A 16982-nucleotide genomic window follows, 5' to 3' on the forward strand; every position below is an offset into this window, starting at 1 on the left:
CAGCGTGTCCAGGAACAGACAGCCTGGACTTGGGAGGAGATCCTGGACGGGAAGGGATCCTGGACTTGGGAAGAGATTCAGGCCGGAATGGATCGCCGTCCTTGGGAGGAGACTGTGGAGGCGCACTACAGAGAGGAGCAGCGGCAACGCAGAGGGTACCGGCCGAGGAGGAAGCCCGATAGACAGCCCCAAGAAAATGTTTTGGGAGGGCTAAAAGGGTGGTTGGCGGAGCCTAGAGTTAGAGCAGAGCCAACTCCCCGTACTCAGGCTAGGAAGCGTGAGACTGGGCAGGCTCCGTGTTATGCGGAGCCACGTACTGTGCCGCGAGTGTTCCGGCACAGTCCTGTATGTCCGGTGCTAGCACCACGCACGTGTCCTGCTAAGATGGGCATGCAGCCAGGACGGGGTGTGCCGGCTCAACGCTCGTGGCTTCCAGTACGCCTCCTCGGTCCCGTATATCCTGCGCCAGTGCCACGTGCTATAGCGCCAGTACGAGTGCACAGCCCTGTAAGTCCTGTGCTGATGCCTCACACATATTGTGTGGAAATAGGCATTCAGCCAGGACGGGTTGTGTCAGCTCTCCGCTCCAGACCTCCAGTCCGCCTCCACAGTCCGGCCCGGCCCGTTCCGGCTCCCCGCACCAAGCCAGTGGTGCGTGTTCCCAATCCAGCCCGGCCTGTTCCTTCTCCCCGCACCAAGCCAGTGGTGTGTGTTCCCAGTCCAGCCCGGCCTGTTCCTGCTCCCCGCACCAAGCCAGTGGTGCGTGTTCCCAGTCCGGTCCGGCCTGTTCCTGTCCCTCGCACCAAGCCAGTGGTGCGCGTCGCCAGCCCGGTCCGGCCTGTTCCTGTCCCTCGCACCAAGCCAGTGGTGCATGTGTCCAGTCCGGCACGGCCCGTGCCTGTTCCACCGGTGCCTGGTCCGGCACCGGTCAGCTGCTCCACTCCGGAGTCAGAGCAATCCGCTCCACCGGTGTCCAGTCCAGCTCCGGCCAGCGGCTCCAGTCCGGAGCCGGTAAGGTTTGGTCCACCATCGTCGGGTCCAGCTCCAGTCAGCGGGGCCAGACCAGACCAGGGGCGCAACGGGGAGGTGGAGATAAGGTGGTGGTCACGCCCGGAGCCGGATCCGCCTCCGAGGCGGAATGCCCACCCGGACCCTACCCTCTTGTGTTTGTGTGGCGCGGTCGCAGTCCGCGCCTTTGGGGGGGGGTACTGTCACGCCCTGGCTCTGGGGACTCTTAAATGTTGAGCCAGGGTGTGGATTTTCTATTTTTAGTTTTCTATGTTTTTTGTTCTAGATCGTTTAGTTCTATGTTGGCCAGGGTGGTTCCCAATCAGAGGCAGCTGTAGCTCGGTGTCTCTGATTGGGGACCATACTTAGGCAGCCTGTTGGCACCAGATTGTTTGTAGGATCTTGTTCCGTAAAGGTTTGTGTTGTGTAACCTCAGGACTTCACGTATCGTTTTGTTGTTTTGTTCGTGTGTTGTGTACGAAATAAAATTTACGCTTATCACGCTGCGCCTTGGTTCCACGAGTCATCAGTCAACGTTCGTGACACCTTCCCTCAGCCAGGGCATTGAAAATGGGTCGTGGATGGGTATTCCAGCATGACAATGACCCAAAACACACGGCCAAGGCAACAAAGGAGTGGCTCAAGAAGAAGCACATTAAGGTCCTGGAGTGGCCTAGCCAGTCTCCAGACCTTAATCCCATAGAAAATCTGTGGAGGGAGTTGAAGGTTCGAGTTGCCAAACGTCAGCCTCAAAACATTAATGACTTGGAGAAGATCTGCAAAGAGGAGTGGGACAAAATCCCTGCTGAGATGTGTGCAAACCTGGTGGCCAACTACAAGAAACGTCTGACCTCTGTGATTGCCAACAAGGGTTTTGCCACCAAGTACTAAGTCATGTTTTGCAGAGGGGTCAAATACTTATTTCCCTCATTAAAATGCAAATCAATTTATAACATTTTTGACATGCGTTTTTCTGGATTTTTTTGTTGTTATTCTGTCTCTCACTGTTCAAATAAACCTACCATTAAAATAATAGACTGATCATGTCTTTGTCAGTGGAAAAACGTCCAAATCAGCAGGGGATCAAATACTTTTTCCCCTCACTGTATGGGTGGTGCCGTGGGATGTCTAGTGCCTTTTTGGTTTGGCTTTTGATATTCACTCATCTCGAACACACAACAACAACACACACCCTTCTCACAGCTTTAGAGTTGGGTTAGCCCAACAGACAGGTGAGAGGGAGACTGGTCGTATTACACCTGGTGAAGCCTATAAGAGAAGATGCCTCAGTCCTAAAAATGTACTTCAATAACATCAGCTGGAATGCAGACCGACCCATCAAGCAGCCAATGGCTGACTGAGTGAACTAACCAAACACAGCTTCTTTGTTTTGATCTGATTCCGCCGTGAGCAACCATCAGTGGTTTGTAGGCAATATTCAGTGTTTTACACTGTCTTGCCACCACAAACCAAAAAGAAAACATCAAATGAGTGTGTTTGTGCAGATCCATCTGTGTGGAGGGAAGGAGCCAGCTAAGTGAGTCCCAACCATAAAATAGTGTGAAGAAACACATGCAACATTAGTAGCAAAGCAAATTAAACTATCTGTTATTAAACACAAGATGTAAAATTCCTTCCTCTGGCATCGCTCTGTTGGTTAACTAATTATTATGCCACATTAATTTCGAAACCCTGAAGCGTTTGTTGAGTTTACCCAAGGTGCAGTGAGTACGTGTTTAGTCCTGTAAAAAGTGGGTTTATTACTAAACAGATCTAAGAGCGAGTGATTCAGCGTGAGGCTGAGACCAAGCAGAGCCAGGGGCTGCTGGGATTGCTTCATTTATATTCCACAGATTGCATCAGAAAATTGTGAGACTGTTAATTGGAGACAATGTGGCCAGAAACAGATACGGAGAGACATGTGACTACAACAATGGCATCAAATATAATATTTAGCTAAAAGCCTGTGTTAATGATGACAGCAACAACCCTACCAAGCTGTTCTACAGAATGACATACCTATAATCATTTGGAAAAATACTAGCCTTCACGACTATCCCCCCAAATAAACTTTAGTCGGGTTAGATATGCCCAATTGACCTTCCGTTGGCACGTCTATGTTTAGAATCAACAAGCAATTGTTATTGCAAATGCTCCATTGCATCGATCAGAGGACATGTTGACAAAGCTTTCATTTATGACCGATTCCCCAGCCAAGCGAGCATGCCCCCAGTGTGACGTTATTTAGGTGGCTTGTACGAAATAAGCTTGAGAGGCCCATTTCACCGCAAACCTATATTCATTTAGTTCTGCAGATTTATACTGGCCTGCTATCTCGGCAAAAAAATCCAGCATGACATGAGAGTGAAATTTGCCCTCTTGAAAAGAGGGTTAATCTTTCTTTCTTTCCCACTGCAACCTCAATCTCACTGTGGCCAGCATGCCTCCAATGATCTGGGGGCCACAGCCAGTAAATGAAATTAAATAAACCCATTAGTTACAGCACTGTTACCTTCTCACCTCTGCCCAGATGCGCTTTCATGGTAAGTTGTCCCTTCATAAAAAAAAACAAGGGACTCGGTATAGGATTGTGATGCCAAAGTGACCTTGACTCCAAAGACAGGGAGGCCTGTCCTCATTGTTCATCACAGAGATCAATTAAAATAGCCTGTTTTGCAATACAGCACAAGCCCAATATGTTCTGCAGGTGTCTGAAGGTAAATGCATGCTTATTTAAATACTTAACATTCTCCCTCCTCGAGTTGTGCAAATGTGAAACAAACGGGAGGTCGATGGGAGTGGAAGGCGACCGTGAGCAGAGTCATCCCAGGCATACTGAAAATGAACGGGGTGAATAACCGAGTGTAGCTTACATATCTAAAGATAAACCTCAGACAAAAAGAAATAGTCTAATCCTGCTACAGCCCTGGGTATGGGATGGCATGTTTTCACTCCTCTCTTTTTTCCTGCTCTGAACCATATCTTGTGACTATACTGTAACTACAGTTTGACATCTATGGGATATTTAGAGAAAAACAAGACCATGGGAAACACATGATTGTATCTGTGATGTCTGACTGTGTATCCCTTTGTACATACCCCCATACATTAAGGATTATAGGATATGTCACTTTTCTTTTAAACACACAATCATCTTTAACATGATTTCACTGAAACACATTTCCTCATGTGTCGCCCTGCACATGTGTGTGTGGCTGAGCATGTTAAAGGCATAAAGAAAAACTATCAGCCACATTAGCTAAGAGTTGGCTTCACATGGTTGAGAGGAGCTAATGACCCCATTAAACAGGCAGAGCACGTCAACTTGCCCCTAAATCTCTAATGCCAATGATCCAAATAATCCAGGAAAAACAATCACCTTCTGATACACCAATTAGTAATTAGCATAATCCCTAAAAGCAACCTTTTGCATTTCATCGGCTTAGTCCAAGTCTCAAAGGAGCTTGGCACAATGCCGCAGCCTCTATATACAAATCACTTCCACCAGCCTATACAGAGGATAGAGGACAGCATTCTCATGGTGAAGGACTGATTAATAAAGTATTCTTGATACATATGGTTGAAACTTGAGAACCTAAATACTTATAAAAGGGTTTCTATAAACAGAACACCCAATGAAGATGTTCAACTTGAAAATCCCAATCAACACAGAAAGGAAAGGAAAAGGGGGATACCTAGTTAGATGTACAACTGAATGCATTCAACTGAAATGTGTCTTCCACATTTAACCCAACACCTCTGAATCAGAATACCATCTCAATGTAAGGACTGTGTTGTGCGTAGTTTACACGTCTAATACTCAGCTCCTTCATTGTTTCACACTGTGCTAAAATATTATAGCGGAATACCCCATGGTGATTTCAGGCAAAGAAAGAGCATGAATAAATAAACAACATAAAGCGATGAGAAACTTCAAAGGCAATGGGACAATCACAGCAAACAAGCTCCTGGAAGCCAATGAATGTGTTGGTCTTTGTTTGTGACAGTGACTCAGGGGTGGAAACAGAGGAATTAGCTCACACCTCCGGAGTCTCAGCACATCGCGCTGCCATAATTGAATTAAGCCTGTCAAGATTGTTGTGAGCTGTGGATGGCGTCAGTGATGCGAGGTGCATGTGGGCTCACAGGACCCCCATATATTTATATAGCTAGAACTGCCTTTTCATTCTGCCCTGTTCTTTGGCGAGCCTTGAAAAAAAAAGACAATTGCTTTCCATGTCCATAACACCATCCCATCCTAGACTATATCTCAAGATAATTCCTGCATGTTGATACGGCCCAGCTGATGTATTTCCTATGAATACGCTCTGTGTGTAACATGTCATGGGCATGCAGGCGGAATAATGCTACTGGTGGAGCGTGGCGGGAGAAGTTATGTTCTCCACTCTCCCCACATCTCTGTTTAACACACTCCTGGAGTACATGTCAGGTCCTGGCCACATATTTGAAACATGCTCCCAACAGCCCTTGCGTGATGTCTTAGCTCCATGGCCAGCCCTGTCAGAGAGAACCCTGCTCTGACTGAACCAATGCATCAGCTTGCTTTTGGGTTTGTGTCATGAGACTGCATCCCTCACAACTGATAAGGAGCATGCATGCACAGCACCAAGTGCTCCAGGAGAGGCAAAAGGAAAATTGGAATCTTGGAATATGATTGACATGCTTATTTGTCCCAAAAGGAAGTCTTATTCAGAGAGATTTAAAGATGGTTGTAAAGCAGCATTCTGCCGAATGGAATCATTGTTCCTTCTGACTAGATGCACATCATGGCAATTCTGCAGCAAGTAAATAATCCCTGGGAGATAGGAATCCTTTCAAGCTTAAAATGACTTGGGCTTATACTTTATTTTTGGTCCAAAATAAATCATTTAACAGGCGAGACTGGGGCTGTCATTTTCAGGCAATCCATCTATGACATGGAACTGAAATAGGGGTCTAAGAATTCCCTGTTTTCCCATTGGCGATGGAATGGAGTACAATTCCATCCAGTTCTATTTTGACAGACACAAACCTAAAGGGAGGCTGAGCCTTGATGGCAACCATGCCCCACTGCCAATTCATTGTGTTGGCAAATTGAATCAGCAAATTAAATTCTAAGCTCAAGTAAAGTAAACTTTACTGGAATTGGAGAATGATCACTTTAGGTGTTTGGTTGTTGCTTTGTCTACGGCACGGAATATGAAATGAATGTCAAAGAGAGAGGGTAAGGTATTGCATGTGAAATAGCAAGTAGAATGAAATTGTCTGCACTAACCCACTGCCAGAGAGATTGTTCCTCTCTCAAAGCCACAAAGGATGCAGCAGTATTACTTCTATTCATAATTCTTATACAATATAAATAGACTAAGACCCCCAAGGCTGACCCTGGAGTAACACAAAACTAACTGAGTCCACATTCTCCCAACACAAAACACTGATTCCATTACAGAAAGAAAAACAATGTTCCTAGGCAGCGCAATGCTGTGTGGATGGTGTTCATGACTAGACTTATTTTGATAATAGCTGTTGATATGGTTGAACTGGAAAGATAAAGTGTTGTGAATTATTCCCACAGTTCCACTGTACAGTCGTGGTCAAAAGTTTTGAGAATGACACAAGTATTGGTCTTCACAAAGTTTGCTGCTTCAGTGTTTTTAGATATTTTTGTCAGATGTTACTATGGTATACTGAAGTATAATTACAAGCATTCCATAAGTGTCAAAGGCTTTTTATATTACATTAAGTTTATGCAAAGAGTCAATATTTGCAGTGTTGACCCTTCTTTTTCAAGACCTCTGCAATCCGCCCTGGCATGCTGTCAATTAACTTCTGGGCCACATCCTGACTGATGGCAGCCCATTCTTGCATAATCAACGCTTGGAGTTTGTCAGAATTTGTGGGGTTTTGTTTGTCCACCCGCCTCTTGAGGATTGACCACAAGTTCTCAATTGGATTAAGGTCTGGGGAGTTTCCTGGCCATGGACCCAAAATGTCTATGTTTTGTTCCCGAGCCACTTAGTTATCACTTTTGCCTTATGGCAAGGTGCTCCATCATGCTGGAAAAGGCATTGTTCGTCACCAAACTGTTCTTAGATGGTTGGGAGAAGTTGCTCTCGGATGATGTGTTGGTACCATTCTTTATTCATGGCTGTGTTCTTAGGCAAAATTGTGAGTGAGCCCACTCCCTTGGCTGAGAAGCAACCCCACACATGAATGGTCTCAGGATGCTTTACTGTTGGCATGACACAGGACTGATGGTAGCGCTCACCTTGTCTTCTCTAGACAAGCTTTTTTTCCGGATGCCCCAAACAATCGGAAAGGAGATTCATCAGAGAAAATGACTTTACCCCAGTCCTCAGCAGTCCAATCCCTGTACCTTTTGCAGAATATCAGTCTGTCCCTGATGTTTTTCCTGGAGATAAGTGGCTTCCTCGCTGCCCTTCTTGACACCAGGCCATCCTCCAAAAGTCTTCGCCTCACTGTGCGTGCATATGCACTCACACCTGCCTGCTGCTATTCCTGAGCATGCTCTGCACTGGTGGTGCCCCGATCCCGCAGCTGAATCAACTTTAGGAGACGGTCCTTGCGCTTGCTGGGCGCCCTGAAGCCTTCTTCACAACAATTGAACCTCTCTCCTTGAAGTTCTTGATGATCCGATAAATGATTGATTTAGGTGCAATCTTACTAGCAGCAATATCCTTGCCTGTGAAGCCCTTTTTGTGCAAAGCAATGATGACGGCACGTGTTTCCTTGCAGGTAACCATGGTTAACAGAGGAAGAACAATGATTTCAAGCACCACCCTCCTTTTAAAGCTTCCAGTCTGTTATTCTAACTCAATCAGCATGACAGAGTGATCTCCAGCTGTGACACTCTGGCTCCGGGACTTTTGTATTTGAGCCAGGGTGTATTTGTTTTGTTGGGTTTTGTTGTGGGGTTTGTTGTAGAGGGTGTATTCGGTTGGTTGTGTTTTGGGTGAGTTGATTGTGGTGTCGTGTGACTCCCAATCGGAGGTAACGAGTGTCAGCTGTCGGCTCGTTATCTCTGATTGGGAGCCATATTTAAACTATTTGTGTTCTCATGAGGGTTGTGGGTTTTTGTTCCAGGTTCAGTATTTTGTCACTGTTGGACTTCACTATCGTCTTTTGTTTTGTAGTTACGTGCTTTCTTTATTAAAGTCATCATGTTCACTCAACGCGCTGCGTATTGGTCTGCTCCCTTTATAGGCGATCGTGACAGAAAAACCCACCATCAAAGGACCAAGCAGCGTGTCCGGGAGCAAAGAGACTGGACATGGGAGGAGGCGCCTGGTAAGGAGATCGAGAGGCTGGCGATGGCCCAGGTGGGCAAATCGTGGTCCTGGGAGGACATGCTCGGGGGCAAGGGACCTTGGGGGAAGATCAAGGCCCTGGCGAGAGAGGAGCAACGGCGTCAGCAGGGTCATCGTTGGAAGGACGTGAGGCAACCCCAAAAAGTTTTCGGGGGGGGGCACATGGCTTGGGCGGTTGGGCAGCAGGAGGCTGCCACAGGGAGATGTGGAGAGAAGGCTATCGGATTACGGGAGCCATTGGCGAGTAGAGGAAGGGAAGTTGTTGCGGCACGGCGTGAAAGACTGATGTGTGTTACCAGTCCGGTCCGGCCCGTTCCTGATCCCCAGTTAAAGCCAGTGGTGTGTGTTCCCAGTACGGACCGGCCTGTTCCTACTCCACGCATCAAGCCCACGGTGTGCGTCGCCAGCCCGGTCCGGCCTGTTCCTACTCCACGCCTCAAGCCCACGGTGTGCGTCGCCAGCCCGGTCCGGCCTGTTCCTGCCACACGTACTAAGCCTACGGTGTACGTCGCCAGCCCGACCCGGCCTGTTCCTGCCACTCGCACCAAGTCTACGGTGCGCGTCGCCAGCCCGACCCGGCCTGTTCCTGCCACCCGCACCAAGTCTACGGTGCGCGTCGCCAGCCCGGTCCGGCCTGTTCCTGCCACCCGCACCAAGTCTACGGTGTGCGTCGCCAGCCCGGTCCGGCCTGTTCCTGCCACCCGCACCAAGTCTACGGTGCGCGTCGCCAGCCCGACCCGGCCTGTTCCTGCCACCCGCACCAAGTCTACGGTGTGCGTCGCCAGCCCAGCCCGGCCTGTTCCTGCTCCCCGCACTAGCCCTGAGATGCGTGTCCTCAGCCCGGGACCACCAGTTCCGGCACCACGCACTAGGCCTTATGTGCGTCCCCAGGGTCCAGCATGCCCTGTTCCTTCTCCCCGCACTAGCCCTGAGATGCGTGTCCTCAGCCCGGGACCACCAGTTCCGGCACCACGCACCAGGCCTATAGTGCGTCTCGGCCGGCCAGAGTCTGCCGTCTGCCCAACGGCGCCTGAACTGACCGTCTGCCCAACGGCGCCTGAACTGCCCGTCTGCCCAACGGCGCCTGAGCTGCCCGTCTGCCCAACGGCGCTTGAACTGCCCGTCTGCCCAAAGGCGCCTGAACTGCCTGTCTGCCCAACGCCGTCTGAACTGTCCGTCTGCCAAGCGCTGCATAAGCCGCCCGTCTGCCATGAGCCTTCAGAGCCGTCCGCCAGACCGGAGCCGCTAAAGCCTTCCGCCAGACAGGATCAGCCAGAGCCTTCCGCCAGACAGGATCAGCCAGAGCCTTCCGCCAGACAGGATCAGCCAGAGCCTTCCGCCAGACAGGATCAGCCAGAGCCTTCCGCCAGACAGGATCAGCCAGAGCCTTCCGCCAGACAGGATCAGCCAGAGCCTTCCGCCAGCCATGAGCAGCCAGATCCGTCAGCCTGCCATGAGCAGCCAGATCCGTCAGCCAGCCATGAGCAGCCAGATCCGTCAGCCTGCCATGAGCAGCCAGATCCGTCAGCCAGCCATGAGCAGCCAGATCCGTCAGCCAGCCATGAGCAGCCAGATCCGTCAGCCAGCCATGAGCCGTCCAGCCAGGATCCGCCAGAGCCAGCCAGCCAGGATCTGCCATTCAGTCCGGTGCTGCCCCTTAGTCCGGTGCTGCCCCTTAGTCTGGTGCTGCCCCTTAGTCCGGTGCTGCCCCTTAGTCCGGTGCTGCCCCTTAGTCCGGTGCTGCCTCTTAGTCCGGTGCTGCCCCTTAATCCGGTGGGGGTCATGTGGAGGAGGCTAGGGAAGCGGGTGGTGACTAAGGTGGGGTGGGGACCACGACCAGGGCCAGAACCGCCACCGTGGACAGACGCCCACCCAGACCCTCCCCTAGACTGTATGCTGGTGCGCCCGGAGTGCGCACCTTTAGGGGGGGGTACTGTGACACTCTGGCTCCGGGACTTTTGTATTTGAGCCAGGGTGTATTTGTTTTGTTGGGTTTTGTTGTGGGGTTTGTTGTAGAGGGTGTATTCGGTTGGTTGTGTTTTGGGTGAGTTGATTGTGGTGTCGTGTGACTCCCAATCGGAGGTAACGAGTGTCAGCTGTCGGCTCGTTATCTCTGATTGGGAGCCATATTTAAACTATTTGTGTTCTCATGAGGGTTGTGGGTTTTTGTTCCAGGTTCAGTATTTTGTCACTGTTGGACTTCACTATCGTCTTTTGTTTTGTAGTTACGTGCTTTCTTTATTAAAGTCATCATGTTCACTCAACGCGCTGCGTATTGGTCTGCTCCCTTTATAGACGATCGTGACACCAGCCTTGTCCTCGTCAACACTCTCACCTGTGTTAACGAGAGAATCACTGACATGATGTCAGCTGGTCCTTTTGTGGCAGGGCTGAAATGCAGTGGAAATGTTTTTTGGGGATTAAGTTCATTTTCATGGCAAAGAGGGACTTTGCAATTAATTGCAATTCATCTGATCACTCTTCATAACATTCTGGAGTATATGCAAATTGCCATCATAAAAACTGAAGCAGCAGACTTTGTGAAAATTAATATTTGTGTCATTCTCAAAACTTTTGACCACGACTTTAGAGATACATACACACACGGTAGCTTTACACACCTAAATATCTAGCTAGAGGATATTTAGCTAGCTACCGTGTAACAGGTATCGTGCATGTGATTATACACAAGAGTAAATGGCTACACAAACCTGCCATTCACGGTTGTAGGAACTTGCTACAGAGTGGGTTACATTAGGTTATTTAAGTGTGATCCAATATCCATATTTATCCAGACTGACAGTAATTGGTGGTGCAGCAATCTGAAGGTTCTGATTATTCTCCTTCATATAATCACGTTTAACAGCCAGACAGAGATGACACAAAGGCTTTCTGCTGTCTGTGTCATAGCGCTGTGCCATGTCTGCATCCAGTCAAAGGCGGTGGAACGGGAAATCATTATGTTTCTGTTGTGGACGCTGGTGGAATCTCTGGGCTCTGTGGTGCTTGGGAGTTGAATCAAGTGGAAAAGGGGAGGTGAATGTTGAGACCGACCTGACTGCAGCAGTCCACTCTCTTGACAGGCACTGGGGCATGCTGCTAATTAAAAAGTTGAATTCCACGACTGCCGCGTTGGCATCCCAGTACCCAGAGGTGCGTCCTTGCGAGCCTTGGCGGCACCTTATCAGGCATAGGCAGATTCCGGCTTGCCGGGGAGGAGCGGAGGACAGCAGCAGCAACACAGGCCCAGCTGGAAGATGGAGGGATGGTCTCCAGCCTGCTGCTCAGGGATCTGGCCCACCTCCCTCCATCCCATCTCCCGCTGACTGGAGTCACGGGCCCCTAGTCTGGTGGCAAGAGTCAGGGAGCTGAGCTGTGGAGTCGCATGCTGAGGTGGGAGTGCAGGGGTAAACAAGGGATAAACGCAGAATTTAGACTCTCTGATGCTACTCTCAGCAGTAGATCGCTGTCTCCGACACACACTTCCTGTCAGAGGGTCCTGTCTTACTACACTGAAGGGTGCGGATAAAGCTGGGGCTGGAATTCATGTTATTCTCCTCAGAGTCCCCCACGGGCCTGCAGCAGTGCAAAGACATGGTGCTCTGACATGGTCTCTACACTACTAGCATTTCATATTTACAGAAAAAGAAGAAGCAGCAACGTGGAAATTCTTTCCTTAAGCTTTTTCCACCATTCAGTGGGAAACAAGAGAGCCTCGATGAAAAAGTAGATAAAAGAATGAGAGCACTTCATTACATGGCCTTGGCGGAGTGTAGAGCCTGCACTGTGTGGGCTTCAGAGCTGTGTAGCTCCATATTGATCAGAATGTATTACAACTCACACAAAGAGAGAAAGTCCTTGGTGATGGCAAGGCTGATTCTTTGGCATCTTTTTTAAAGGCCACCTCATATAAAAGCCAGCAGGCAGCAACCAAGATGGAAAAAAGCCTCCACCTCAGGTGAAATAGCTTGGGGAAGGAAAACACTTTCAGAACACTGTGCTGCACTTTATAAGCACCACTGTAATTTAACATTATTGTTTGTCACATTGTGCAACACAGGGCCATAGCCTTGCAAAGTTACAAAACAGCTTAAAAGATTTACAGTCACATTGCCTCAGCTTTAATCGCTTACAAGGTCAAGGTGTCATTCTCCCAACACAATGATAAGGGTCTCGGAGACCTCAGAGCCGCTTCAGAGCCTTGCATTTCATTGACAGCTCACACAATATGATCTGCAGCACAGTAGAACAACCCAAATAATCTTCCTGGAAAATCAATTGTATTACAAGCAATAGAGTTGTTCATAAATACCAGCTCAATGAATCGTCTGTTGTTTTGCAGCACAAGATAGGCTTCCAGGCAGCGGCGGGATTCTTCTAACGATGGTATAGCTTTATTATTACACCCAGAAAGAATGACTTACTCAATAAAGACTATAGCTTATTTTCAAAAGCGGTAAGGAGTTTAACAAGGCATGAGGTCCTCCCCGACAAGCCTTTTAAACATTGTGTCACCAAGGTGCTGCATCATATTTCAAGAACAAGAAGATTAACTTACTCCTTGTGAAATATATGCCCAGTGGATGGGGTATAAAAATATGTTTTCATTTGATATTTCTACAAGATGAATTCTGTATGCATACCGGGATTCTGAAGCACTGTATAACTGTGGCAAGCACAGAATAGCTCTCTCAGTGCACACCTCTTCAGGCTGTGCATTTGTACTGGCTTCTTCTAAATATTTTACAACGGTACCACATTCATCCTCTGCCAGTGTCTAACACTCCAAACCATCACAAAGTGTGAAATGGGTCACCGCTGCACAACCAAATTGATTCAGAGCATTTGATGACATTATTGGACTCAACCTCCTAAGCTAACGTTAAATGGTCATGATCAGGCACACAGCCTACACAGTAAGCCTGCATACAGATGTAATGTAGTATATTTTTTAAACAGCAAATATCCACAAAAATGACATGAATTGTCTGTAGCATCGGGACGTGAGCAGATCACATAGCTGAGTGTAACCTTTTTTTTCCTTGTCACACTACAACACTGTTCACATTTGGCAGACTGAACAGCCACATTGCTATATCGTCCCCATGGGTGTAAAAAACAACGCTACCCAATACTTACATTTCTGCATACGTCATCCTGAGGTTAACATTACTCAGAGGACGAAACGCGGAAATAAATGTTAAGAGCGCTTAAGGGATTTGGTTGGCTCAGGGGCACTAAAACACACAAGCACACTTTGGTGTTATTTATGTAAGCCTGTCATCTTGTCATCTAATGAGCCTGACACCATAAGTGTAATGAAACGTCTCACATTAACACGGGCTAAATGAACAGCCAACAGCCGAGGAGAGGAGAGCATAGCTCCCATCCACACTGCAATGAGTTGAAACAGATGGTCCTCTGTATACCCAAAGCCCAGAGCCACTGTACTAGACTGGGTTCACAGCCACAGCACCTCATCCCTCTGGGCACAGGCACAGTCAGGGACTCTGTGTACTACTGGCTGGCTTCATTTTCATTCTCTGCTCACTGAGTCCATTTGAAATCCAGCATTCCCCTGGTCGGTCAGACCATCGTCATCTTGCTAGATGCTGGCGCTTTATTGAGCGAGTGTCACTGCCAAACAGAGGGACAGAAGAACCCTCAAACAGACCGTGGTTCAATGCCATGATTGTTTTTCTTTTAAAAAACAGAAAAAAATCACAAAGGAGGAAGTGAGATGTGCAGTGTTGGAAAACAAATAAAAGACATGACTGGGTGATGAACCTGACTGGGAGAATCTTTACCTTGAATGTATTGCATGTGAGAAGACATGGATGGCACAACACTCAGGATCAGTAAAGACACATCTGGATTAGCAGATCAAAATGATGATCTCTCTACCCCCATGCAATCGTATAGCAAAAGGCTGGCAATATGGCCTTTAGATAGATGGACTTTAATATGCCTTTAGCTACATGCATTTGGTTTCAGCTCTGGTGGACATTACACAGCATTTGCTAAATAAACTCAATATTCCATAGTTGGGAACTAGCTAGTATCAGATAAAAATACACAAGGAAATAAATTTTGTCGAAATGAGGCAAGATTGTCTATATTTGGGACACCATTAGAACATGGTACAGTATGAATACTAACTCAACATCACTACCCGAACCCAGAGTACACTGCTTAGGTACCAGACCTGTTGCACAGGGGCAGTTCTAAACACTATAGAAAGGTAATGCCACAACTTTAGGGGGGATCTGAATAAGCAAAAGCGCAATGGAATACATTGTTCCAATAAATTCACTCCCATGAACACCTGATTGACTGAATAGTTTGGCTATTGGTGTATGCTATATTCATATAAATTCATACTATGATAAAACATGGTATATTATTGTAAAACTAGGTTCACTGTACTTCAGAAGCAAGATATAGATGTATGCTGCATAAAGGCTACTTTGTTCTAGGTGTGGTTTCTAAGTGATGTTCATATTTTAACTTATCATCGAAATCAGTCTAGCTCTCATTTTGTATTGTTGGATGTAAAACAAGTGGGGGATATTTTCCTAGACTAGAGACATGTTTAAGCAGAATTACCTTGGCAGATACCCATCTAATAGGTAGGCTATTTTTAAGCAGAGTTGTTATTTGTATTATGATTATGATTATCATGAATAATGGCATTGATACAGTGGTATAGGCCTACTTATTATTATTATTATTATTATTATTATTAGAGATAATCAAATGTATCTAATATATCAACTAATAGAGACTACCAACACATGGTTTATGTTATGTGGGGTAGTGAGACCTCTGAACCAGATAGGGTGAAGTGAGAGTGGATGCGCGCACCTGTACCAATCCAGCCCTTTCTCGTAGTTCCTGTCGAAGAAATGTGGCTCATTCCCAACGGCTCTGATGTCGGGATGGACCCTCAAAGCTTCGAGCAGAGCCCTGGTACCTCCTTTCTTCACCCCAATTATAATGGCTTGGGGTAATTTTTTCACCCCATAATCCGAGGTGCAGTTCACCCGGAGTTCGTTGTCCGTGGTGCTGAATTCCTGGTGCTGCCTTTCCAGAGCGGCAGCTTTAGTTGGAGCCGCCTGATTCCTAACCCAATCTAATGTTCTTTGTTCGGTCTCCACATTATCTTTGACAGTGGAAATTGCAACCGTTTGCTCGGCGGCAGCAGTCACCTCTATCAGCTCCTCGTCCAAATAGCCCTGGGGTGAAGTGGAATAAAGTTTCTCCCTTAATGTCACGAAAGTTGTCTCCTCTGTCACCAGCCTCCCTTGGTACACGTAGTTCTCTTGCAAGGGGAACTGTAACGAGTTGTAACAGCTCATCAAGCTATAGAACAAGTAGGTGACAGAAAGGGAGAGGGTGAACATGAATAAAATTTTCCGGGGCACTTTAGAGGTAAAAACCGAAGTGCTGGACCAAAATGCCATCTCTGATAGCAGTGATCCTCTCAAAGAAGTGGCCAGACATGTTTCCACCCCAAGTCTTGCATGGACACTCAACAACAATAATCTGTCACTATCAGCACTGCTCCATTTGAAAATGAGAGTAGCTGAACCACTCCAGCATACCCCCAATTCGCATGGTTATAAGGATAGAGGAAATAGATCTTTAAAATTCCGAAAGAATATCGCGTCCCTTTTTTTGAGTAGCCTATCGATTTCTTATTCCAACGCTGGCAGGCAATGTCACAATTTATTGGCCTGAATTTGCAGATTAGAAAGCCTGCGGTCTGGCGTCCTTCCAAATGAGCAGCCTGGTTTGAAATGGGCAGAGTGTGATGGACGAAGTCTTGGCATTTTACTGGAAAATAAAACAGGGAACGGCAAAGTGTTTGAAGTAGCGTGCAAAGCACGTCTTCATCCCGATACACTGACAAGCACCACAGTAGATTCAAAACGGCCAATTACAAATCCGGAGGCTCTTCCCAACAAGGTTGAAAAAACTGCCACACATTGGTCCTCTCACTGCTAACTTTGTGCAGTAGAAAGTGAGCAACCTTTGCATAAATATTCATTGACTCCTCTCTCTCAGTGGCCAGGAATGTTGCTTGCTGTCCTAATGCCTTCTGTTGATTGGTAGATACGATGTGCGCATCAACTGTGTGAGCTCACCGGAACCGAAGCACTATAATATTAGTAGGAGCACCACAAGCTCAGTAAGTGAACACCCACTTTTCGCAATCCGTGCCAGAGTATAGGAAACCCAATGAGACGTCAGATACGACAGCCAGATAGCACTGAGATGGCATTGGGAAGGCGGGATGACTATTCCTCCTCTCTTTTTTCTATGCCTTATGGTCAGCAAAGATATTGCTGAATGAATGTAAGGGTGAGTAGGGAAACCTAGAAAGCGGTGTATTGCCCTGTATACACTTAACCCAGTAGAGAAGACATATTAAAGTTAATTTGCTAAACTAATGTAGGCTATATCTGAATTGCCTCAAATTATTTACTGAATAAAATGTGTAATTATAATAATAATAATAATAAAACTAATAATAATAATAATAATAATTATTATTATTATTATTATTCTACTACTACTACTACTACTAAATAATGATTCTACAAGCAGCTCATGGCTGCTCCCTACTGGTGTTCTCTGGAACAG

General features: G+C 47.2%; 1 protein-coding gene across 1 annotated transcript in view; it reads right to left on the bottom strand.

The window, feature by feature from the left end:
• Positions 1-15861, bottom strand: part of LOC311143694 (heparan sulfate glucosamine 3-O-sulfotransferase 4-like) — a gene marked incomplete at its 3' end in the record, with an annotated part of 94760 nt that extends 78899 nt beyond the window's left edge. The window contains exon 1 of the mRNA XM_084179566.1: positions 15201-15861. Coding sequence (XP_084035692.1) covers positions 15201-15799 — 599 coding nt within the window. The 5' untranslated portion in view covers positions 15800-15861. The remainder of the gene's footprint in view (positions 1-15200) is intronic.
• Positions 15862-16982: the final 1121 nt, after the last annotated feature.

This window comes from Coregonus lavaretus, assembly GCF_964263955.1.
Source record: "Coregonus lavaretus genome assembly, chromosome: 2".
Classification (NCBI taxonomy): Eukaryota; Metazoa; Chordata; class Actinopteri; order Salmoniformes; family Salmonidae; genus Coregonus; species Coregonus lavaretus.